Source organism: Pelobates fuscus, chromosome 5 (assembly GCF_036172605.1).
Source record: "Pelobates fuscus isolate aPelFus1 chromosome 5, aPelFus1.pri, whole genome shotgun sequence".
In the NCBI taxonomy this organism is placed as follows: Eukaryota; Metazoa; Chordata; class Amphibia; order Anura; family Pelobatidae; genus Pelobates; species Pelobates fuscus.
Window position 1 is genome coordinate 105,288,024 of NC_086321.1, and position 25,511 is coordinate 105,313,534.

General features: G+C 42.3%; 1 protein-coding gene across 1 annotated transcript in view; it reads left to right on the forward strand.

Annotated features, from left to right (window-relative positions):
* HSD17B4 (hydroxysteroid 17-beta dehydrogenase 4) overlaps positions 1-25,511 on the forward strand; it is a 223,499-nt gene that overhangs the window by 55,434 nt on the left and 142,554 nt on the right. The window contains exons 3-7 of the mRNA XM_063454119.1: positions 11,081-11,188; positions 14,658-14,717; positions 16,217-16,238; positions 18,166-18,212; positions 23,352-23,436. Of these exons, the coding sequence (XP_063310189.1) occupies positions 11,081-11,188; positions 14,658-14,717; positions 16,217-16,238; positions 18,166-18,212; positions 23,352-23,436 (322 nt within the window). The remainder of the gene's footprint in view (positions 1-11,080; positions 11,189-14,657; positions 14,718-16,216; positions 16,239-18,165; positions 18,213-23,351; positions 23,437-25,511) is intronic.

Sequence of the window (25,511 nt, forward strand, 5' to 3'; positions counted from 1 at the left end):
GGTGAACAGTATTGCAGATCTTTTCCCATTCAAGGGCGCTAAACGTCTTATTTAGGGATTCCTCCCATTTCCACATAAAGTTAGGTGTCTCTACTGGAGTTTGCATTTGGAGGAGGGAGTAGAGGTGTGAAATTCCATGTGGTAGTGGGTCAGGGGCTGAGCATAGTCTCTCAAAAGTTGTGAGATCTCTGCCCAAAGCCTGTCCCTGTGGGAGGAGTTTTATGTAGTTGCGTACCTGTGCATAGCGAAAACGCGTCAGGAAGGACTGAGGGGTCACCCCACGTAACTCTGTCAGGTCTTTCAGTCCCCGGTTGGAACAGACATGTCTCAGTCGGGGTAGGGGGTCGTCCACTAAAATTTGCAAGGCCTTCGGGTCCAGGCCTGGTTGGAAGTCCGGGTTATGGGTGAGAGGCAGTAAGGGGGAGGGGTGCGTACTAAGAGCATGACGCCCTATACTCCTTCTCCATACCGTCAGAGTCGCTTTTGTGTAGGGTGTGTAACGGGCTTCCCTCCCAGAACCTCCCGCTGGGAGCCATGGGAGTAGGGCGGCGGGGACCCCCGCTGCGTGTCCCTCCAAGGACTTCCACAGCTTGTGTACCCCTAGTTTGGACCATTCCACTACTCGTTGTAGGTGACACGCTTTGTAGTATAGCAGAAAGTCTGGGAGGGCTAGTCCTCCTTTGTCTTTGGGCCGTGTGAGCAGTGAGTATTTCAGTCTGGGTCTCCTCCCGTTCCACACATAGGACCCCAGTGCTCCCCGGAGTGTCGTGAAGAAAGAGGTTGGGATCAGGATAGGCAAGGCCTGGAAGAGGTAGAGCAGACGTGGCAAAAAATTAATCTTCACCACCTGCACCCTACCTAACCAGGATATGTGGGGGAAGGCCCATTCCCTCATCTCTTTCCGAAATTGGGTCAGTAATGGGGTGAAGTTTGTCGCGTACAGGTTGGTTGCGCTCACTGTCAGCCAAGTACCCAGGTAGCGTATCTTGTCCGAGGCCCATTGGAATTTGTAGCTCCTGCGCAGTTGGTCTGCGCGAGGTGTGGGTACACTAATGTTTAAGACATAGGATTTCGAGAAATTAATTTTCAATCCCGAGAGGAGTCCGAATGTGTGGAAGGCCTGCACTAGGTTGGGCAGGGAGACCTCTGGATGTGTGAGGAAAAACAGTAGGTCATCCGCGTAGGCGGCAATTTTGTGGTGCGTGTCTCCTGTGTGGATGCCGGTAATGTCGGGATGATGTCTGATGGTGTTCAGGAATGGCTCCAACGCCAGGACGAAAAGTAGCGGGGAGAGGGGACATCCCTGACGCGTACCGTTATATATAGGGAACGGGTCTGTTAGGGCCCCATTGACCAGTACGTGTGCTGTCGGTTTGGAGTACAGGGCTTTAATCCAGCCCAAAAGGTGTGGTCCCATTCCCAGGTGTGTTAATGTCCGGAACATGTATTCCCAATTGACCCTATCAAAGGCCTTCTCCGCGTCTGTGGAGAGTAGGAGAAGGCCCGTGTTCGACTCGGTGTTCCTATGCATTAGTGTCAGGGCCCTGATAGTGTTGTCCCTAGCCTCTCGACCCAGCACAAACCCAACCTGGTCTGCGTGGACCAGACCGGGAACATGCGTCTGGAGTCTAGTCGCCAGGACTTTTGCCAGGAGTTTAATGTCCGTATTGATGAGGGATATGGGTCGGTAGCCGCCACAGTGCTCTCGATCCTTCCCTTCTTTGGGGATGATAGTAATGGGCGCCATTAGAGCCTGTCCGGGAAGTTCGTGTCCCTCTCTGATCGCATTGAACATGTCTGTCAATGGGGAGTAAAGTATGTCAGCGTATGTCCTGTAATATTTTAGTGGTAGCCCGTCGGGGCCTGGGCTTCTCCCTGATTTGGAGCTTTTAATCGCTAGCGCAAGTTCCTCCGTGGTAATGGGTTCTTCTAGTCGGTTTGATACGTCAGTCGCTAGGGCGGGGAGTGTATGGGCCGAGAGGTACTCATCTATAGAGTCGCGGAGTCTGAGAGTGTGTGTGTCAGTGTGCGGTCGTGGTAGGGAGTATAAGTCTGCATAATATGATCGAATGATCTCCTGTATCTTGGTGGGGTGTCTGTGGAGGTTCCCGTCCTTGTCCCGAATGCGGTCTATGTATGTGTCCCGCCTTCTTTTGTTGAGCATGCGTGCTAGGAGCTTCCCACTCTTATTACCGTTTACATGAAAGAATGCCTTGTGTCGTAGGACTGCCCTATGGTGTTGGGATTGTATGAGTGTGGTCAGTTCCCTCCTCAGACCTAACAGCGTGGCTTGGTGGGTAGGGAGTTGGAGGCGTTTGTTGAGGGTATCTAGGCGGTGTATGTCTGCTAATAGTGTAGTCATGCGTGCCTCCCTCTGTCGTTTCAGGAGAGCGCCCTTTTGTATGAAATGCCCCCTGATAACACTTTTGTGTGCTTCCCATCGTATGGTGGGGGACGTCTGGTCGCCATTGTGTGTAAAGTAGTCCCGGAGTGTGGTGTCTATGTCTGCAGTCAGTTCTGGCATGGCAAGCAGAGCTTCATTCAGCCTCCACTTAGAGACCCTAGGTCTGAAAAGGGGAGACTCCAGGGTGACCGACACCGGTGCATGGTCCGACCACGTTGCGGTGCCTTGGTCAGCCTGGAGAGCCAGTGGGAGGTGGTATTGTGAAAGGAAGAGGTAGTCAATGCGAGTGTAGGAATTGTGCGGGTGAGAGTAGAAGGTATAGTCCCTTTCGTCAGGGTGTAGTGCTCTCCAGCAGTCCACTAGTCTCTCCCTCGTCAGTAAGGCCCTGATTGCCGCGATGTGTTGGGTAGGGACGGGTGAGCGTCCTGAGGAGGAGTCCCATTTGGGGTCTAGAGCTACGTTTAGGTCGCCCCCTAGGACCAGTACTCCTTCTGCGAAGTGCCGCAGTGAGCGAAGTGTCCGGGCCAGGAAACGGTATTGTCTGCGGTTTGGGGCATAAACGTTAGCGAAGGTGTAAAGCGTGCCCGCTATCTCCCCCCCTTTAAAAAGGTATATCGACCCTCCGGGTCGGTTTGTACGTCTTTTTCTGTGAATGGGATGCGTCTATGAATGAGGATCACAGTTCCTCTGGACTTTCCCCCCTGAAAGTCGCTAAAGTATCCTATGGGGTAGTGGTGGTTCGTCAGTGTGGGACGTGACCCCTCCCTGAAATGCGTTTCTTGTACGAACACAATCGATGCTTTACGGGAGAGAAATTCCCTCACCGCTCCCGACCGTTTCTCGGGTTGATTAAGGCCTCTGGCGTTCAGGGAAAGTATCGTGATGGGGGCCGGGGCAATGGACATGACCGGGGCTCTTCTAGCAGTCGTGTATCAGCGTAGGCTTGTCCGTCCGGCGGACAAGCGGGAGGGTGGGGTAGGGAAAAGGGGGGGGGCACAGGAAGGCTTGGGTCAGGCGGGGAGGGAAAAAGTCAGGAGTCAAGAGTCACAGTCGGTAAGTCTGTACAAAATCGCTATAACCAGCGGTATCGGAAAAGAGCGAAGGGGGGCTGGAACCCCCCCGTCCGCTAGAGGGCGGAGGGGGACCGCTCACCTGATTCTAGTCGCTCACTCCAGTAGGGCAGTCGAAGGGGGTCCGGGAATCCCAAGTGAGTAGGGTCCAGGGGGTCAAGTGCGCTCTCAAAAAGGTCGTCACAGACCACTGTGACCTCTCGGGGCACCACCCAGTTAGGATCCATCGTCTCCCCGACTTACGGCACAATCTATATAAAATTCAGCATGAATGTCAACCTCACCATATAATACAGTAAAAAACAGTAGCAATAGTATTAGCCATAACACAAAACACATCAACATTTCAAGATTACCCTCCCTCCCCCCCCCCCCCTGTGCGGCAGAACCTAGCGGGTCTACTGGCCTACAATGCCGCTTTCCTCCCCCCTCCCAACTCCCCGTCACCTTCCCCCCTCCCGCTCCCAAAGCTAGACATCCCCTCCTTCCCCAGCCTAATGTACCGATCTCAGTTAATATAGAGGGCCCTTAAATGTTAGAGTGTTAGAGTGTGGGGGGCCTTGTAATGGGGCTGTGAGGTGCATTGCTCCTATTGTTTTCCCTCTCGGGCCTAGGCCTTTCGTGGGTCCCTTTCCTCTCTGCGGCAGTGTGGGTATAGTACCCCTTTCACCCCCCCAGGGCAATCTTAGCTAGGCCTAATATTCCCCCCCACGCCCAAAGTGGAGTTTCAGTTCCCATAATACTTGCTGTGACCAAATGACAGTCCAAGTTCACAATAGCGGTGAAGCGCCAAGGGTGGTCTGCAGTGGGTGGTACAGTTCATAGTCTGCTAGTGGAGTCAACATGGCGGTTCCGGGGGGGGGGGGTAACCTCCCAGGAATGGAGCGGGTTTCAGTTGGGTGTCCCCACTGGTCTGGTCGTTTGAGTACGGGGGGGACGAATTCTCTGAGGGCGAGGGCCCGTGTCCTGTGATCTGGGGGCAAAAGCGTAGAAATTGAGTGGGTTCGGCCATGTCAGAGTTTCTGGCGAAAGGTGCAGCTCTCTTTGCAGCGCCTGGGCGTCTTCTTCCCCTAGGATCGTGAAGGGGCCGTTGGGTGTAGCAACCTGTAGGCCCGTGGGGAAGCACCAGCGGTACCTTATTTGGGCTGCTTGTAGCTGCCTTGTAAGGGGTTTCAAGGCTCGTCTAAATGATAGCGTGGCTGGGGACAGGTCAGGAAACAGGTGGACTTCCGAGTTTTCCAGTATTATTTTATCCGTGCCCCTTGCTTTGCGGAGGATTTCCTCCTTCAGTGGAAAGCTTTCCAAACAGCAAATAATGTCACGGGGTGGCCCGTCTGGGGGGCCCGGAGGCCTCAGGGCGCGGTGCGCTCGTACAAAGCTAATGGGTGTCTGGAGAGGTCGCATCAGCAATTTATTAAATAAGTCCAGCAAGGTGTCTTGGATTGGGCTTTTCTTGTCCAGCGCCTCTGGCACCCCTCTGATTCTAATATTTTGTCTCCTACCCCTGTTGTCCAGGTCCTCAATGTGAAGCGCCATTTGTTGCAGTATCTTGGTATGGGATTGCAGTCTGTCTGTGGTTGCTGCCTGAACCGCAGACATGTGGTCGCTGTCAGCTTCCAACTGAGTCACCTTTTGGCTGAGGCCTTGTATGTCCTCACGCATGGCATGCAGCTCAGCGGTAATGGACGCGCGGAGTTCTGCGTTTGCAGTCTTCAAATCCGCTTTTGTGGGTAGTTGCTGCAGCATGGACATTATGTCGGGTAGGGAAGCTTGGGAGGTCGGTAGTGGATGGTCACCCTGCGGGGATCGCGGGTGGGAAAGGCCGGAGGCCGTGGAGTCGTTTGAGGCCTGGTCCAGATCCGCCGGTGCCACGAGGTACGGCTTCACGGAGGGGGTCACAGTGCGTTTCGGGGTGTCCCCGGGTCTCTGGGCGCTCGATGCGCGGTGTGTTTTCCCCATTTTCGGCTATTGTTAGTGCGGTCGGTGAGGTTGAAAGTTAGGCCGGCGGGGAGCTCTCAGTTTATGCTGCCATCTTCGCGGACTTCCAAGCCACGCCCCTCTGCATCTCTTATTCTTACCAAAGCAAAATCTTTTCTAAACTCTATCGGGCTCCATTACGCGTTGACTCAGAGTGCGCTGGAATCGCGGATTGACCATCTAGCGATGAGCTCTGGACATGTAACTTTCACATGCCGTATCCCTAAACACAGCTCTCTCCATAGTAGCCCTGCGATTTGACAGAATTCCTAAATAACCCTAAATAATTTGCATGTCCCAGGTGTCAGGTGTTACTAATTCCACATCCCTGTATTCCCTGACGTTTGAATAACTTTAAATGTCCAGATTAGAAAATCAGTGACTGCTAGCCTACAGCATCCCAGATGTTTAACTATATTTCCCACAATTCTCAGTGAACTGAATGTGATGAAATATGTATTTGATTCACTAGAGTTTCTGAAAAGGGATGAAGGGAACAAACTTATTGCGATCTGATGTTAAATATCCAATTTCACAAGATGAAGACTTTTTAGGGAAGAAAATCTGTTTTATGAACATCAGTTCAGTTATTGATTTTCCACAGTGTAGTCTGTCATTAAAATTAGTTCAGTAGCATTGGCAACATTCTGAATGTGTCATATTTCAAAGGGTCTATGAGAAATGCCTTCTCTTTATGCAGTTAATAGAGTGTGTTGTATATGCCTATCGAAGTATCCGCAGATACCAATAGGTGGCATTGAGGTCAGACTGCCTTTAGCTCTTTTAGCAGCTCCATTCTGGAAATGTAATCTGCTTCTTAGCTCATAAGGCATAGCACCTTCACTTCGTTGAAAGAGAGCCAGGGTAGTGAAGATTTAATAAACCTTTTCAAGAAATACTTAAAAGGACACTAACACCAAAACAACTTTAGGGGAAGATGTATATAATATGCCCTTGCAGTCTAACTGCTAGAAAATCTGCCATTTAGAAGTTAAATCACCAAACCACATCTCCCTTGCATGCATCTACACATTCTCCCTCCACAATTCTATGTAAAGAGAGATTTCATTTTTAAATTCCCTTCATTGCACAGCCGGTTTAATTTAGGATTTCTTATCTTCTGCTCTGTAAATGGCTTGCTAGAGTCTGCAGGAGTCTCCTGTGTGTGATTTAAAGTTCAATTACCATAGCAAAAGATAACTTTTAAAGTAAACACACTGGGCTGTCACATCTGATTTTTCCATTATTATGCAGCCGCTTTGATCCATCCATCCAATTGTGGTGAGATCAGACACGTAAAACGCTCCACACCGCAACTAGAGGTTTGAATGTGATGCCTAACAATCCTATACTTCCTGCCGGGTCCTCGCACGTGATGGTCATCTTGAATTTCACGGTGGTCATTTTGGATTTCCACTGCAGGCACCTGGTGATGGCGGGAAGCCCAGACTTACGGTGGGGAAACACATAAAGCCTACTCAATCCTGTGACAGATACAGAGATCGCTGACAGGAGTTACAGACTAACCATAGAGCTGAATACACTACAAGTTTCATGTGCTCATTGCTCTTTACCTAACTGTATACAGTGGGATGTCTATTTATGGAACATGGATGTTAAATGAACATGGATATTAAATGGATACTGTATGGGTTGTAAACAGGGCCGCCACCAGAAATTTTGGGGCCCTGACAAAGCACAAGGTCTGGGTGCCCTCCTCCCCCCCCCCCCGCAATGAATGCAGTGTGTGTGTGTCAGTGTAATGAATGCAGTGTGTGTGTGTCTCAGTGTAATGAATGCAGTGTGTGTGTGTGTTAGTGTAGTGAATGCAGTGTGTGTGTCAGTGTAGTGGATGCAGTGTGTGTGTGTTTACTAGTGGATGCAGTGTGTGTGTCAGTGTAGTGGATGCAGTGTGTGTGTCAGTGTAGTGGATGCAGTGTGTGTGTTAGAGTAGGGGATGCAGTGTGTGTGTGTGTGTTTACTAGTGGATGCAGTGTGTGTGTCAGTGTAGTGGATGCAGTGTGTGTGTGTGTGTGTTTTGCTAGTGTATGCATGTAATGTAATAACTGTTATTCCCCCTCCCTGGTTCTTACCTGGTCCAGGGAGGGGGGAAGATTCTATGATCCTTGGTGGTCCGGTGGCATGGTGGGCCCCCCGGCTCCCTGTTTCTGCAGATGGGGCCCAGCGGACTGCAGGAGCACTTCACAGCATTTCCCTCGCTCTCACTCCTGCGAGATGTGGTGTGCGCACCGCGCGGAGCCTTGCCATGGTAACCCATGGCAACGCTCTAACGGCCGCACATCTCGTGGGAGTAAGAGAGAGGGAAATGCGTTAGGGTTACCACATTATATTGTGTACTGAAAGAGTCATAGGGTAGCCTTGAAGCTTGTTTATGCATTATTGTTATTGTAATTCTACTTGGACAAAACATAATATAATAAACATAATATGCACTGAGGTTATTGCTTCAAGAAACATCTATGAAAAACATGTTCCATTTCTAACACCTTGTCAGTTTGCAATATCTCTTAAAGACAAAGTACACAGTTTATGAAATACAACATTTCATTCTAATACTTGTAATATTTGCATTTTCCCATAACAGACACTCACAGTGACAACATACAGACACACAGATACATAACCTGACAAATGCAGATACAAACACTGACACACACGCAGATAGACATTCACTGACACACATGCAGACACACACACACACACAGATATACTGACACAGACACACTGCGACAGACATACTGACACTGCGACAGACATACTGACACACACAAACACACAGGCATACATACTGACAAACACACACACAGACACAGAGACCGATACTCTTTTGTTTCCTACCTTTGCAAGAGGCTACCATTTCCTGGGCATAAACAAGCTTCAAGGCTTCCCTATGACTCTTTCAGTACACAATATACTTTGGTAACCCTAAGTAGATAAGTTGGGAGTTGGGGGTCTTGCTTTCCTTGCTCCCCCTCCTTACGGCATCTTGGCGCAGCCTCCTGCGCGGCTCATTGTCTTTGAGGTGGGAGGAAGTGATTTGCGGTCGTCACTTCCTCCAATGCAGCCGTTAAGCATGGGAACCAGTCGCGCTGTTAAAGGGCCACAGCGCCGACCGGGCCCCTGCTGCAACATGCTCACCGGGTGGCCCTAAGTGTGTGGCCCCCTTATGGTGCGTGCAGCCGCAATACCAGCACCGCGGGCCCATTAGGGAAATACTATTTTCTAGGGCACCCATGTGCATAAAACCTGCTCTGTTTCTAAACCCCCAGTTGCAGCTACTAATAAAATAAGTAGTAGAAATAAGCTGTGTTGAGAGGAGCTGAATCAATGAGAGAGTGCAGTTATTTTCCTTTCTAGATTATTCAATTCTTCTCTACATATTACTACTAATTTCATTAGCAATTGCAGCGGGGGGTTTAGAAGCAAAGCAGGTCTTTTGCTAAGGTGTGCCCCCGAAGGCACAAGAGTCTTTCACCCTAGTGATAGTAGAAATAGGCTCAGGATTCGGTCCAAACTTTCCTTCACCCGTTCGTTACCAGCACAGAAATATATTGTATCAAGTACTAGTCTCTTACTTAGACTATCTCTATCAACTCAGTGCTACTATAACCATTGCAAAACCGATATCAACAGAAAGAACTGCACTCTCTCATTGATTCAGCTCCTCTCAAAACAGCTTTGCCTATTACTTATTTTATTAGTAGCTGCAACTGGGGGTTTAGAAACAGAGCAGGCTTTATGCATAGGGGTGCCCTTGAAGGCACTTGAGATTCTTACTCTATGATAGGAGAAATAGTCTCTAAGAATTTTGTTTCCCCCTTTCTCCCACCTGTCCTGAACTAGTACAAGGATACATTATATCGCATACAAGTGACTAATTCAGATGATTTGATTTGCTTTAATATCACATCTATACTAAACTGATACAATAAAGAAGAATTTGTACTCTTTATTGATTTTACCTTTTACTTTCAATATTGTATATGAATCAAATATGTTATATTTTACCTTTTAATTTTTTGCTCACTAGTCCTCTCACTAAGAGAAGACCCACTAATAGGTAGATTTAGTTTTTTCGTTGCTTTTGTTTTATTGATATTTTCTGTTGAGAAAGCACCAGGGTACTACTCTTACCTTTTTGTGGGTGGCAGTGTAAGTGGTCTTCCTCACCTCCAGCAGCAGCAGGTATCACAACTACCTATATTTAATTCTCTAAGTGTTACTATATTTTGCAAGTGTGTTGTCCTTGCTTGGATACCCGTATATTCATCTTGTGATTATTATATGCTGTTTTCATTACTCCATATTCCTACTCCTATATTCAGCTTTTTGGAGTGCTGCCATGACTATTTTCTACCATAGCTCACTGCTATTTTTCTATCAATAAATGTGCACTTTTTTTTATTATTTATGTGTATTTTTCTGTGGATCATATGGGTTTACTCCTAAGTGCGGACTGCATTTTGTTTTTTGTAAAATTAGTTTGCTTTGGTATATTGTTTGTAAAGAACTCTCTGATCTTTATGAATGTATGGTCAGATCAAAAAATTATATAATGGCCTTTCCAGATTACAGCTAATATTGTTTGTAGAGGGCAATTTGTGTTGTTTACAGAAACAAGATTATAGAAACATATAGAATGTGACGGCAGATAAGAACCATTTGGCCCATCTAGTCTGCCCACTTTTCTAAATACTATTATTGGAGGAACAAACCAACGCCAATCTATAGAGTGGAGCACATCAAATGGTGTGTGTATATAAACCCACTAGAGCGTAGAAGCACTATAAGATACTTCTATTTTAAGCGCCTTTTCCATGCACAGAGCACTTTTTTTCTATTTATGTGCTCCACTCTATAGATTGGCGGTGTTTTGTTCCTCCAATAATCCTTGTTTCTGAATGCATGTTTAGTGGGTATCTCTCCTTCCCACATATAGAGTGTAGAAGCACTATAAGATGCTTCTATTTTATGCACCTTTTCCACGCACAGTCGTTTTTTTCAAATTTTTTTATGATTTTTTTTTTTGTTGAAGGGCCACTATAGGCACCCAGATCACTTCATCTCAGAGAAAAAGTCTGGGTGTAGTGCCCCTGTCTGTTATACCCTGCAATGTAAAGAAGTAGCATTTTCTGAGAAACTGCAATAATTATATTGAAAGGTAACTCCACCTCTAGGGGCTTCCTTCCCGGCAGCCGATATAGGTGTTTATGGGTGCTTTATGAGCTTAATGCTGTGAAACTATGATCTCCCTTTGGTTGATGTTAAGGAAGGTGGAGGAGATCGATCCAGAGCTGAGAGAACTCGGCACGTGAAAGAAAGGGTTTTTTAACCCTTTTAAGATGGGGGAGAGGCAGACGGAAAAATATGTTAGGAATACAGTTTTGTATTTCTAACACTATTGTTTTCCTTTAAGTATGAACAAGTGCATATTGATTTTCTTCCTTTAAGTGACCTATATATTCACCTGGCCATAGCTATTTAATGATATACAGGTCAATAAAAATGTTATAATTATATCTTTGAAAGGATGTCATGTTTTGATTCATACAATTTTATAAAACCATTTAGCTTTGGTTAATCTCCTAATTTTCTGTGATTTTTGCAGTAAATGATCTGGGAGGTGACTTCAAGGGAGATGGCAAAAGTTCATCAGCCGCTGACAAGGTTGTTGAAGAAATAAGAGCAAAAGGTGGAAAAGCTGTGGCTAACTATGGTAAGTAGTGCTGCTGGTCTGATATATGTTTGCATACCAAGTTCATCAAACTCTTTAAAATGCCTGGCGTGCTCTAGGTAAGAATGTCTCATTTATTATAGGAAGATCTCCTGGCATTGAGGAGTAATTATAGTTTTTTTTGCATTCATGTCTTCCTAGTCTGTGTGTCAAAGTTCACATTAAAAGATTTTAAAAAGTAGTAGAAATCTGACATTAATTCTGCCTGATTAAATTACTTGCTTATCTTTTTCCGTAAAGTCTAGATGGCAATAATAATTAAATGTTCTAGCATCCTTAAAGTGCACCTGTCTTGAAATAATGGCACTGCATAGGAGACATACATTGTGGTAGGGACATTGAACTATTTTGATTAAAAATTGGCTTTGCCTACATGTTAATGGAACATAAGCTACAAATATATTTCATGGGGGAAAAAAATACATGATCTTGGTTGTACAATAGAAAAATAACAGATTTGGGGGAGCAGGTGTGGTGAGAATACTCCAATGTAGCCATTAACTGGAGGAACTGATTAAAAAAAAAATAAATTATAGCCGGAATCCATATTTCCACTCACCACTGGCGAGTAGAAATTCAACCCTGGCAGTGCATGTGCTACAGCTTGTAGAACATTTTAAGTCCTGGCTAGTAGCACAGGACTCTGAATTTCAAGGGCCTGTCTATGTATTAATAAATTGAGATCACTTGTAGCTTGGAGTGCATTTTTAAACAAAACTGTTGTATTATCTACATTTGAGTTACCTGTGGCTGAGGCCAGATATCTATACTGACCATGCTACATAGCAATTTTAACACTGTTTGTAGCAGGGAACGCAGACTTGTGCTCCTTAAATGCTGCTAGTCTACAAATCCCAGAATTTGACAACAATTTATATATGGTCAGAAAATCATGAATCATGGAAGTTGCAGTTCAGCAATATGAGGGAGGGGGGAGGACAGCGATTGATATGCCTGGTTTTGAGTATATAACTGTATGCAATCTGTTTTAGTTTATTTAGCTTGTTTGCTTTAAGTACAAGCTGCACATACATCAGTGGTGTATTCTGGTTTTGTGCTTCCCTAGACAAAACTTGGGCACCCCCCCTTCCAAATTTCTCTTCCTAACAAACACAAAACTCACTGATGCATACACAGTCATTGTCACTCACACTGTTTAACTAACATGCACATTCACAGACATACACACTCATTCACAGTGACTCATTCACAGTGACTCATTCACAGTGACTCATTCACAGTGACTCATTCACAGTGACTCATTCACAGTGACTCATTCACAGTGACTCATTCACAGTGACTCATTCACAGTGACTCATTCACAGTGACTCATCCACAGTGACTCATCCACAGTGACTCATTCACAGTGACTCATTCACAGTGACTCATTCACAGTGACTCATTCACAGTGACTCACACACCGTAACTCACTCACTCACAGTTACTCACTCACTCACAGTTACTCACTCACTCACAGTTACTCACTCACTCACAGTTACTCACTCACTCACAGTTACTCACTCACAGTTACTCACTCACAGTTACACATTCACCGGCAGACACACTTACACACTAACTTTTTCTTTGGTTTTTACTGTATGTAAGGTGGTTGATGTGTACTGTGGTTGTTGCTGCCGCCCAGGAGTGGGCGCAGGACTTCTCTTTTTGTATTTGTATTCACTTTTTGTATCACACAGCTTTGTTACAATGCTGCCGCCCATCCCATGTGTTCCCTATTAAGGGTTAATAAATATATTACCATATATAGGGGTGTATATAAAAATACCCCTCTCTGTCTCATTAGAGATATCTTTGCCAGAAGCTCAAGGAAGCAAGGTGAAAGGTCAGTTTTGGACCCGCCTAGGAGGGGTCTGCCTTGACATTGGCAGGCGGGCATTCCTTCCAATGGTCACTGGGAAACTGAATTACCTCTATTTGTTTAAATATACATAGGGATTCAGGAGAAAGCGCAGGTAACTTTTTCTTTGGTTTTTACTGTATGTAAGGTGGCTGATGTGTACTGTGGTCGTTGCTGCCACCCAGGAGTGATGGGAGTAAGCGCAGGACTTATCTTTTTGTATTTGTATTCACTTATACACTAACTGACAGATACACACTGACAAACACATACAAATACACACTATCCGTGACAGACACGCATACACTCACTGACAGACATGGATACACACCCATACATACACTGACACACACTCTCATTGACAGATATGTATACACTCTCACTGACAAACACATATACACTTTCAGTGACACACACACACACTCACGGATGCACGCCCACTCACGGACAGACACTCACTAACACACTCACAATTTTTTAAAATTTTTGTTTACATGTCAATCCACCCAGCCTCCCTACCTTTGAAAGTGCTGGAGTGGATTCTTCCCTGTGGTCCAGTGGCAGGCACAGGTGGTCAGACAGGGGAATGGTGGAGGTAGGCGGCGAGGGAACTCTGATCCTCGCGTGCCTCTTGGTGATGCCGCTGCCGGAGTGAAATCATTTTCCGGCTCCGGCATTAATGCGGGGCATGTGAGGGAGCTGAGCAGCCTGGGGGGGGGGGACTCTGAGGTGGCCAGCCGTCCAGCTCCTGGCCCCCCAGGACAAGAGGTTGGCAAGGCATCGGCCAGGGAGATTAGGAGTGGCTTTTTTTTGCCGCCCCCTGAAAGTGCCACCCAAAGAAAATGCCTTGTCAGCCTCATGCTTAATTCAGCGCTGACATACATACACATACATATTATATCTGTTTAACTGAAAACCTTGTCTACAACTTGTACATGATCGTTTTTCTTTTGGATTAGGAAAAACATGTATTTCCTAGAAGTGGATTTATTTTCCATTAAAAAGACACTGAGGTCGAAAGCTTTTTCATTCTCAAGGGTCAGATTCTTAAGAAGAACCGTAACACGTCTGTCTACTGCCCTCCATATCTAAAATTACCCGCTAGGATTCCTGCTGATGTTTTAGTATCAAACTATCTCAAGTTCTGTAATTGGCAACCTATTATTTTTGGTTTTGCAAATATGTTCCTTCTGAAAATATTGTATTGCATTTATTTAAGCCTTTCTTGTATTTTTATTTATTTATTTTAATTTCACTGCGTGTGTGCTTTTTTTTAAACATTGGTTTATGTTTATAGATGCCAATTCCTAATCAGCTCTGAGAATTTCCATTGTCAGCATAAGCTGACAGATGTGGTTATCATTTCTTGCTGAACACTGTGAACCGCTAAATCCCATTGCTGTTTTGTCAGTAACATTTTTAGCCTTCTGATTGATGATCTAGGAATACTTGGAGCTAATATTTAAGTCTATCCAATGTCCTCTCTTGATAACGGGAATAGTAAAAGTCAATATGTTTGTTAAATACTCTTATCTTGATTAGTTATCTTGTTTTGCCTTCATTTTAATATTGTTTTAATTTCCATTCTTTCAGATTCAGTGGAGGATGGAGAGAAACTTGTCCAGACAGCACTAGATGCTTTTGGCAGAATAGGTAAACAATCAACACCTTTCATATTAATCTCCCCTCACCCCCAACTGGTGTCTTACAGATGGAAGCAGCTAAGCCTGCAAATAGATGATTTTATTAGTCTGGCAGTGGAGAAGTGGATATTTAAAGATGGCACGTCAATCAATTGTCTTATTTACATGGAAAGTTTAAAACATTTTAGTAGTAGTATTGTACTCATTACTCAAAACTTCCTTTTTTATAGACAAGTTTTGAAGATTTGTAAAATAACATGCCAAGAATCAGAAATGTAAATATATTACATTACTACTAGACCATGTCCATTACCTGTTCAGAGTATCTGTATGCTATTATTTTGCTGCTTAATTTTAGTTGGAACTGTCAGATTACTCCCCTCCCTGTGACACCCTACTTGTCAGTCTACTTGTGTCACCTATGTGGTTTAACGTTCATTCAACAAGTATACTCTCCTCCGGTTTATTGTCTGGTCTTCCCCAAGTACTGGTATTTATATAGCGACGGCATATTCCGTAGCGCTTTACAATATTAACAAAGGGGGAGATTTAACAATAAATTACACAATTACAAAAACTTACAGTAACAATAGGTTGAAGAGGGCCCTGCTTAAACAAGCTTACAGTCTATAGGAGGTGGGTTATAAAACACATTAGGACAGGAGGTAGCAATCCAACAAGGCGGAGTGAAGCAGAGATGGAGGAGAGAATAGAGTGCTGCCTTTAAGGAGAGAGCAAGGGACCGGTATGTGGGAGGCCATAAGCTTTCCTAAAGAGATGGGTTTTGAGGCACTTTTTAAATTATTGAAGACTATGGAAGAGCTTGATGGTCGTAGGCAGGCTATTCCAAAGGAAAAGAGACACCTGCGAGAAGTCCTGCAAGTGTTGACTGTATGTGAGCAAGCAGCGGACAGGAGAAGGTCATGGGCAGAGCGTAAAGACCAAGAAGGGGCATACCTGTGGATCAGTGAAGAAATATAGGAGGGGCTAGAATTGATCAGTGCTTTATAGGTGTGGATTATATATACCTTTCCAATAGCCACGATCCACCTCATTGCCATATGCTCTCCTTTGACTATAATTTTTTGCCATATTTTCTCCAGTGTCAGATTCTCATTGTCCTCCTCATTTGTGCATATGCCTTTACTCATAATTTATACGACCCTACTTATTTATTTGTTTTTGCACACTCATACTTGTTCACCTTCCTCTACAATTCTTGCTAATCTCTGAGTGAAACAGGAGCCATGTTTACTTTGAATGCTGTCTGCTGTACATTGCTTACTAAATTTTGTAAAGTAGGTGTGCTAATCAGTGGTGAAAGGAGCCTGTCACGTGTCTTTTTTTATTTTTATTTTTTTCTGTGTGAGCATGTATGTGCTGGTGTATGTGTAATTACTCTCTGGGGATTTATTAAGAGCAGTGATATTAAAGAGCCTTACTAAAACTGTTGAAAGATTTTGTGGTTTACATGACGTGTTAACTATGTTTTTTTTTTTTTTCTTTCAGATATTGTCATAAATAATGCTGGGTAAGTAATTGCTGTTGAGTTTGTAAGTCTGCATATTAAACTAATGGGAATATTCTTTCTGTGCTAGTTACTGACTTTATGGCTACATTCCTTTAGTTATTGCAGAACTACCCTCCACCACCAAAAAGTCAAAAGAAAAACCCAGAACAAGGGTTTAAGGACTTCTGGTAGGATAGGATTTAAAGCAGAATAGCTGCCTATTTCCTCCCTGTCATGAATTTCCGTGTAAGGATTTATAATCTCTACGTAATGCTGCTCCAACCAAACTATTGTCTCTAATACACAAGTATGTCCTGTCTATACCCCTACGCTCTGCCGAAAACCTACCTTTATCCTCTGCCCATACTCCCACCTCTGATGCTCGCCTTCAAGCCTTCTGCACCGTTTCTGTGTAACTCCCTTCCCTGCATTAGACATTTACTCAGTTTCCATTCCTTTAAAAAAATTATTGAAAGTTTACTTATTCACAAAAGCATATAAATTAAAATGTTAATAGCTTTCCTTCCCCACACCCTGGTTCCTCTCCTGCAACTGTTTTAAAAAAACAAAAAACAAAAAGCCCCCGGTGAATATTTCTCTAGCAACCTAGTGTTCTACTCTACCCCTACCTTTTGTGTCACTATACCCCACTCCCTGTAACATGGGGTATAGTGGCTCATTAAGCAGGGCCCTCAACCCCTTTGTTCCTGTGTGTCCAACTTGTCTGGTTATAAATACATGCCTGTTAGTCCTCCTATTGTACAGTGTTGCGAAATCTGTTGGCGCTTTATAAATAATATTAATATGGAATGCAGTTGACAACCTGCCATTTGCTTTGGAATTGGGGGTCTGTTTTATTCATAATTTAGTAAAGACTACGGCTTGCATGTGCCCTTCTACCTCACCAATGTTTTGCTTATTAAAGGGACCCTATAGTCACCTGAACAACTTCAGCTTAATGAGGTTGTTCAGGTGAGTATAGGGGATAACCGCAGACCTTTTCATGTAAACACTGTATTTTCAGAGAAAATAGTGTTTACCTTAGAGCCTAGAAACACCTCCAGTGGCAGTCACTCAGATGGCCACTAGAGGGATTTCCTGGTTAAGTCCTGGCTGATCTGCAATACTCACATTAGATGTCTACATGTTTAGCTGAAGACTTCAAACATAGTATCAGGACAATGTGTAGCAATTGCTGCAAATGCACCAATCAAATACTGCAATCACCCAATATACTGCTTCTTATAGGATAGCATTAGACTAATGCAACCATGTGGATGCTTCACTTCCTTTTAAACAATCGTTCAAGCATAGTGAATCAGAAAGCCCAACTAGCTGTGCGCTTGATGTTTATGGGCCATGTTCATTCATAAGCGTGCAGATTTCTCTTGAAATAGGCACTTCTATACTTTTTGATATATGGGACCTTCTCACCAACACGAATATGCATTTTTAAAGCACTTTTTGATAATATTTTCTGGGTTGAGTAAATTAAAAACTGTAACAAAATGCAACTAAATAGTGAAAATACTTCGTTAAATAAAGTAAATGACAATAGTGTACCACAAATCAACACACATACCGGTACTAACATTTTTCATTTTCTATCTCAATACAAAAAATAAAGCAAAATTAAAGGTTTTTGCAGCTGAGTGATTCATACTAAGCATTTTTCTGTTATGTATAATTTTTTTTCTTTTTGTATTGTTGCCATGGTAAATTTAAATTATTCGCAGGAAATATGCATCTGATCCTCATGACACGGTGTATTCCACATGTTATTAGATGAAACCTTGGGTTTAAATTAAAAATAAAATAAAACAAAGGCTTATATGGGTTATGAGGTGCAAGATGTGCTCTGGGGAAATCCATGTATGTAAGTGGATGATTTAAATTCTTGCTTATTCTTTGTGTTTTTTTTAATTTTTTTTAATTTTTATTCCTTTAGAATTTTGAGAGATCGCTCTTTTGCAAGAATAAGTGATGTTGATTGGGGTGAGTTGTATTATCAGTTGCAGTACTATTGTAATCTTACTATTGATCTTAAACTAACGAGCAAAGGGTGATAACTTTCATATCTCATAGCTTACAGTGTACCTATTTTGAACAAAAATCTCTCTATCTCCCTCTCTCTCCTTCTCACATTTCACAATAGCCCCTCTAACTGCATCTCCAGCTCTTCCGTCTAAAACAAAACTGTTCCTCTTCACCCATTTGTTATACTGGAAGGTATACGTTCAGCTTTGCAATTGTCTGATCATGCATTTTTGTGAAAACAAATTAAATATTTAACAGTGTAATTTATGTAATAAACAGAAGACGTGTGTCAACACACAGACAGTAATGGAGGCCTCTACTGTCTACACTGTCTCCCATTCAGTTCACTGCCTTCACTTATGTGACCATTTGCAACAGCTTATTATTTGATTGTAGGTTGTCTTTTATCTTTATCATACTGCTATATAAATAAATACATTTTTTTTAAATGTTCTTTTTGGTAACTTGTATTCCATGGCCATTTCCACATGTATTCTGGTTTGATCCTGTAAATGATCCGGTCACCTTTCTCTTATGGGTTAGTGTCCCTATGGAAATTTAAAGTATATCATCTGTTATAGGATTCACTTAATAGCATGACACATTTTTTCACTAATACTACAAACAAATGGATTTTTAACCTCATGCTTCAAACAACCACCTTGCCTTCCACCACTGATTTAGATGGAACATGCGTTGGTGATGTTGGTACATGTTTCTACACTGTACTGTAATGTGAGTAGGAGGGCTGGTCCTTGGTTTAGGATTTAGACTTTGTCTTTTTATTCTCATTTTTTATTTTTTTGCACAAGGAACACCCCTAGCTAGTTTTTTTTACAGCTGATTCCCTCTTGAAAAATAACTATTTTTCACACTCCAGACAGAGCTTAGAGCAGTAGCACATTCTATCTTATTGAACTGGCCACAGGGTAAATTGTCAGTATATTAATCCTGGCAGACATTTTGTGTTAAGACGGAAATTAAAAGTGTATACTGCAAGTCTCCTCTGAACAGAGGTGACTCCATTTTGTAACAGAAGACAGAGAAATTTTTTATTCTCTTTCTATAACTCAATTCATTCATGTCTGAGCTAAGGAATGCAACTTATGTAAACATTAGAGCTAAAACCTGAGATAAGGCATGATGTCTAACAGCAGGTGTGTGTGTGTGTGTGTATATATATATATATATATATATATATATATATATATATATATATATATATATATATATATATATATATATATATATATTGATCATATATAATTAGTACTATGTTAATAATATAGAATATTCATGGATATAATATCAATGAAGAAATGTAATATAATTTCTAACGTTAGTGGAATATGTATAATAGACATAAATGTGTAATCTTAACTACAGTTTCACACAAGAAAACCAGACACCAAATGACAGATAACATTAAGTAATTCATTTTACTTTCTAAAAAAAAAAATCAACGGAATATTACTAGTTCCATTGTAAGAAAGAGGTGAAAAAGAGTTTATGTCAGACAGCTAAATGTAAAGGTATATGCCAGACACTTAGACTGGGAAAACCCTTTGAAGATGACTGCTTCTGTGACGTATAGTAGCCATAAAAAGATAACAAAATGACCTCAACCGCATCACAAAATACTGTTAACCCATTATACAAAAAGGTAAATAGACCCCCTGACAAGAATTTTCGGTGATGTAATGGCGCCGTAATCTACTGACCAAAATCTAGATGATAGTCTGTAGGGTAGACACGCCCACAGTTCGCTATTGGTTACTATTAACTAGTGACATGTAAGGAACTAGTCCTTTAAAATGAAGGACAAAGGGAAGAGACACGCTGATACACATTCTGAAACACTCTGGGACACACACTCTGACTCTTAGACTACTCAAACTCACACCTAACATCTAAGGTCTGACATCTGGAGCCAAAGCTGGACACACCTAATTCTTTATTTTTTTTCCAACTAACACAACTTCAGAACGGAAAACTTTTATCTATTTCCATACAATTCTCTATACATCATACTTGCATTCAAAATTACTGGGGCATATCTACACATCTGATAGAAAATCTACAACCTAACTGGTAATTATGCTGGTTTGGTTTAATTAAATTAAATTAAATTAAATTAAATTAAATCAATAAATGTTTTGGCGCTAATAGCAGGAATATATATGGATAAATCTTGATCAGATTTCAATTATTAGAAATCATAATTAGCTAAGGAATATATGGTTATAAAAATTCCATTCCTGCAGGTGGAATAAAGATAATGATATATTAACGGTAAATTTGCCAAATGTTAGCACATCACATTTTTATCCAGAGGTATTGACTTGTTCTGATATAAGATAATGAATCTTGATTAGGAAAGTTACAATTCTGCAAACGTGAACCTGGTTAGAATTACTCTTATTGGATGGACATAGGAATGGTGAATGATCTGGTATGAGAATTATTGTAGTTGTAAAATTTGCAATATACTAGGATATCTTGCCTATGAGGATTGTAGCTAGCAGTGAAAGAGTTAATTCAGTGTGTTTTGACTGAAGGTTTTATTGCTTTATGCTGTGAAATGCTGTGTTCTCTGTTAATTTGGTTTCTAAGTGAAGTGTCTTCACTTATCTCATGTTGACAACTGTTGCATATAACTAGTTTTAGCTGTCTATATTGTGTTAAAACCACTGCCATATTGTATACTTATATTAATTAATATATTATTTTTATTATTATTGTCACAATAAATTATATTTTATAATTAAAGGGACACTCCAGGCACCCAGACCACTTCAGCTCATTGGAGTGGTCTGGGTGCCAACTCCCACTACCCTTAACCCTGCAAGTGTAATTATTGCAGTTTTTTTAAAACTGCAATATTTACCTTGCAGGGTTAAGTCCTCCCCTAGTGGCTGTCTATTAGACAGCCACTAGAGGACACTTCCTGCTTCATAGCACAGGTTTTCTGTGCTAGAGCGTCGCTGGACGTCCTCACGCTGTGTGAGGACCTCCAGCGTCGCTCTATTCCCCATAGGGAAGCATTGAAATTCATTTTCAATGCTTTCCTATGGGGTGCGCTAATGCGCATGCGCGGCATTGCCGCGCATGCGCATTAGGTCTCCTCGGCCGGCGGGCGAGATCAGTCTCGCCCACCGGCCGACGTAACCAGAAGGAGGAGCGGCGGGGGAGGAGGAAGCAGCGACGTGGGACCTGTCGCTGCCCCTGGTAAGTGACTGAAGGGGTTTTCACCCCTTCAGTAACCGGGGATTGGTGGGTGGGAGGGAGAGGGACCCTCCAGTGCCAGAAAAACGGATCGTTTTTCTGGCACTGGAGTTTCCCTTTAATTTGTGATTAAATGTGTGAAGTAAAATCTTCTGGTGAAACTTCCTCTAGGATCTAAGAGAATTAAATTAGTGGGTATTGGGGAAACAGTGCCAAGATATACATTTTTTATATCATAAAAATTATTAAATTAATGCTTATGAAAATATTATTTTTAATATTTATCACCCCATAAATATCCTCACAATATATACCAATACAAATGTTTGCATAAAAAAGAGGGAAGACAATCACCTTAAAGGAAACATAAAGGGATTCTATAGACACCAAAGCAATTTCAGCCTAATGAAGCCGTTTTGGTGTATCGATCATGCCTCTGTAGTCTCACTGGTCAATTATCTGCTATTTAGTAGTTTAATCACTTTGTTTATGCAGCCCAAGTCACACCTCTGTGCATGTTACTTGCACAGGTTACTTAAACGCTTCCTAAAACATAACCTACATATTTTAGGTTCCTGTATTGTACAGTCTGTTTACTCTGGAATTTTTTATATCATGCACTGTTAATAGCCTTCTATGTCTTGCAGGAGCCTCCTGTGTGTAATTAAAGTTCAATTTACAGAGCAAGATATAACTTCTAAAGCACATTAACATCTGATTGAAAATAAAACCATTTTTTTTCACGCATTTTCATTGAAGTTGTCGGGGTGCAGTGGTGCTGACCTTTTAACTTAGCAATGTAAAACAATGCAGTTTCTTAGAAGACACCTGTCAGTCACAGCCAGGGGTGGTGTGGCTAGGGCTCCATAAAGAGAAAGTGCTTTAACTCCTAAATAGCAGTGTGTCCCTTCAAAAGAAGTTAATTCATCTGGTCTGGAAGCCCTCAGTAGACCTGCAGGGGCATGTCCTGCTGCAATCTTACTTAGACAGGAGCTAGATAAGAGTAAAAAGTACACATAATGACCATATTTCAACTAAGGTTCAGTCAAACACCAAGCAAAACGCCCTAAGAACTGTCAACCGCCTCCTGACAGATGCAAGATCTAGGGTGTACACAGGTCAGTTCAACTTAAACTGTGAAGACCCATAGTTTCAGAGTAACAGACTAACCCAAAAGCCTCAACATCTGCCACAAAAGGCTGTGATTGAGGAGTAGAAGGGAATGGGATCTATGGCACAATGCTGATCTGAAAATCAGCTCTGTCTTATAGCTGAACACTGTATACAATAAAGTTACAATTTACACCTTTTGAGTCTTTATTTTAACTTTTTGTTTCTATAAAAGAAGCTCAAAATGTTGTCTCCTTAATTAAATATATGACAGAAAGTTGAAAAGTATTAAAGTGTCCTAATGGTATACCATATGTCTTTTAAAAAATAAATATATATATATTAAATGTCTTGCTGCGCTATGGGATCTTTCCAAGTAGCCTTATGTTTTTTTTCTTTTTCTTTTCTACAACCTCACTTTACATACGACAAGAATAATTGCCGTTCGTTCGAGATCAAATAGTGTTTTATTTTTCTTTTCTGTCTGCACAGTTGTTTCATAATTCATTTGCCCAAGAGGATACACTGAACCATCAGTCTGCTTTTCTTTGATTTTCAGCGTACCAAAAGAATGGCATTTGTTTCCATAATTTGTTTATTATAATAGTATTATGAAAATTAATTGAGTGTGCTTTGGAGTTCGATGGCAAGGGGCTTATCAGTGGCAGGGTTGCTTGGCATGTTATGTTTATTACTGCTAGACAGTGAGTGCTGTGTGAAACTAGCACGCCTTATTTGTTTCCTCTTTCTCTTCTGCAATAGATATTATTCATAGAGTTCATTTGAGGGGATCGTTCAAGGTCACAAGAGCAGCATGGAATCATATGAAGAATCAGAAATTTGGCAGGTATTGTTCAAATATTTATTTTTTTCCTTTTTATGTCTGTTCAGTAAATGTAAAATCTAGTTATTCAAGTTCACTTGATATGCATTCTGTTTTGTCTAATATTTTGGTTAACTTGAAGAAGAAAAAAAAAAGAAACACCATAAAATTATATAGGTATATACTTTTTAAATCTCCTGTAAATAAACATGGAGATATAAAGCATTGACTACATATTTTTATTATTCCTTAAAATCGTGCATCTTACTTGGAAGAAAAATTTGATCAAATACAGATCCCTCTCATAATAGAAAATGCTAAATATATCTGGAAGGAATCTATTTCATCCAGTACAGATTTATCCTCTTACTATTGTATTAGCTCTTTGCATATGTCTAAAAAATTTGATTTCCATATGTCATCTCTTTGGGGACCTGAAATGCATGTGTGGCAAGCACCAAGCGTGCATCCACATTTTACAATAGGAAAGCATTGTATCAATGCTTTATTTATTTATATTTTGTATTTTTGCTGTGAATAGAGGCATAACAGATGGGCGGGAGGTACCCAACGGCAATTCTCAGGCATAGCAATTCACAGTACATTGGGGTTATAGAGAAGACCTGCACAATTTTTTACTATAAAGTAAACATACCTATGTGATCTATATAGCTGTGAAACATGCTAGGCTAAGTAATGTAAAAGTAAACACGCTGAACTACGCATATACAGGTATTGCTAGTGAATAGAAACACAACGCTTGTTGCTAGAGAATAGGTGTGCCTATATGAGCATCTGGCATAAGAGGTATCCACTGGAACTATGCTGACATGAGCACTTTGGGAGTGAGGTAAGTTCACTCTCCAGCCCCAGGCCGTTATAGAGGCCGACATCTTCGGTCCACGGATCCGGTATCCCGAATGGCCCGAGTCCCTCCTGGATCGGGAGTAGCTGGGGATCCCGATGGTCTGCTGCCGTCTTCGGCGGTGAGCCCTCTGTCTGTGTGGGCGATGTCTCTGGGTCAAGCCCTTGGTGGCCCTCGGCCCAGGTGGGCCAGTAGCGGGGAATATGGGCAATTGATATGCGAGTTTTCAAACGATGTAGGGCAGCTAGTGGAAAGTACAGCTTGGCAAAATAGGTATATCTGTCACTCAAATTGCAATATTACTTTATTGTGGTGGGGAAGTGCCTCAAAAACAACAGCAAACACCTCATATTGACTTGTAACCACTGTTTGCCTAAGACCATCAACATGGATGAATACTTCAGATCATAGCATCCCTGTTCAATCTCAAAGAGTTGAATCTGCATCCCTTTGATGCAGTCTCAACAAAAATAAAGTAATTGATTTCACAAAGTCCGATATTTTAGGGTTTAGTTAAAGGGACACTATAGTCACCAGAACAACTACAGCTTATTGAATTTGTTCTGGTGAGTAGAATCATTACCTTCAGGCTTTTTGCTGTAAACACTGTCTTTTCAGAGAAAATGCGGTGTTTATATTACAGCCTAGTGATAACTTCACTGGCCACTCCTCAGATGGCTGTTAGAGATCCTTCCTGGGCCATGGCTGCCTAAAATGCATCCAAACATTCAGTATCTCCCCCCTCTGCATGCAGATACTGAACTTTCCTTGTAGAGATTCATTGATTCAATTCATCTCTATGAGGAGATGCTGATTGGCCAAGGCTGTGTTTGAATCATGCTGGCTCTGCCCCTGATCTGCCTCTGTCAGTCTCAGCCAATCCTATGGGGAAGCATTGTGATTGGATCAGGCTACCACTTCTGCTGATGTCGGCATTCAGTGTGGGCAGGTCAAAAGGAAACGGGGACAAGCAAGCAGCTCCAGACTTGAATACAAGTAAGATTTCTGTATTTAGGGAGGCAAGGGGGGAACAGGGGGACTAGATGGTGGTTTTAACCCAATAGGGTCAGGAATACGTGTTTGTGTTCCTGACCCTATAGTGCTCCTTTAATGCTAGAAAGCTACATTGGAAAGTACAAATAACTTTTTAGAAATGGGATTTTTATTATTTTAACAATTTACACTTTAAAGATTTAAATGGTTAAATTGATATATTACAGGTTGGCACTTTAAC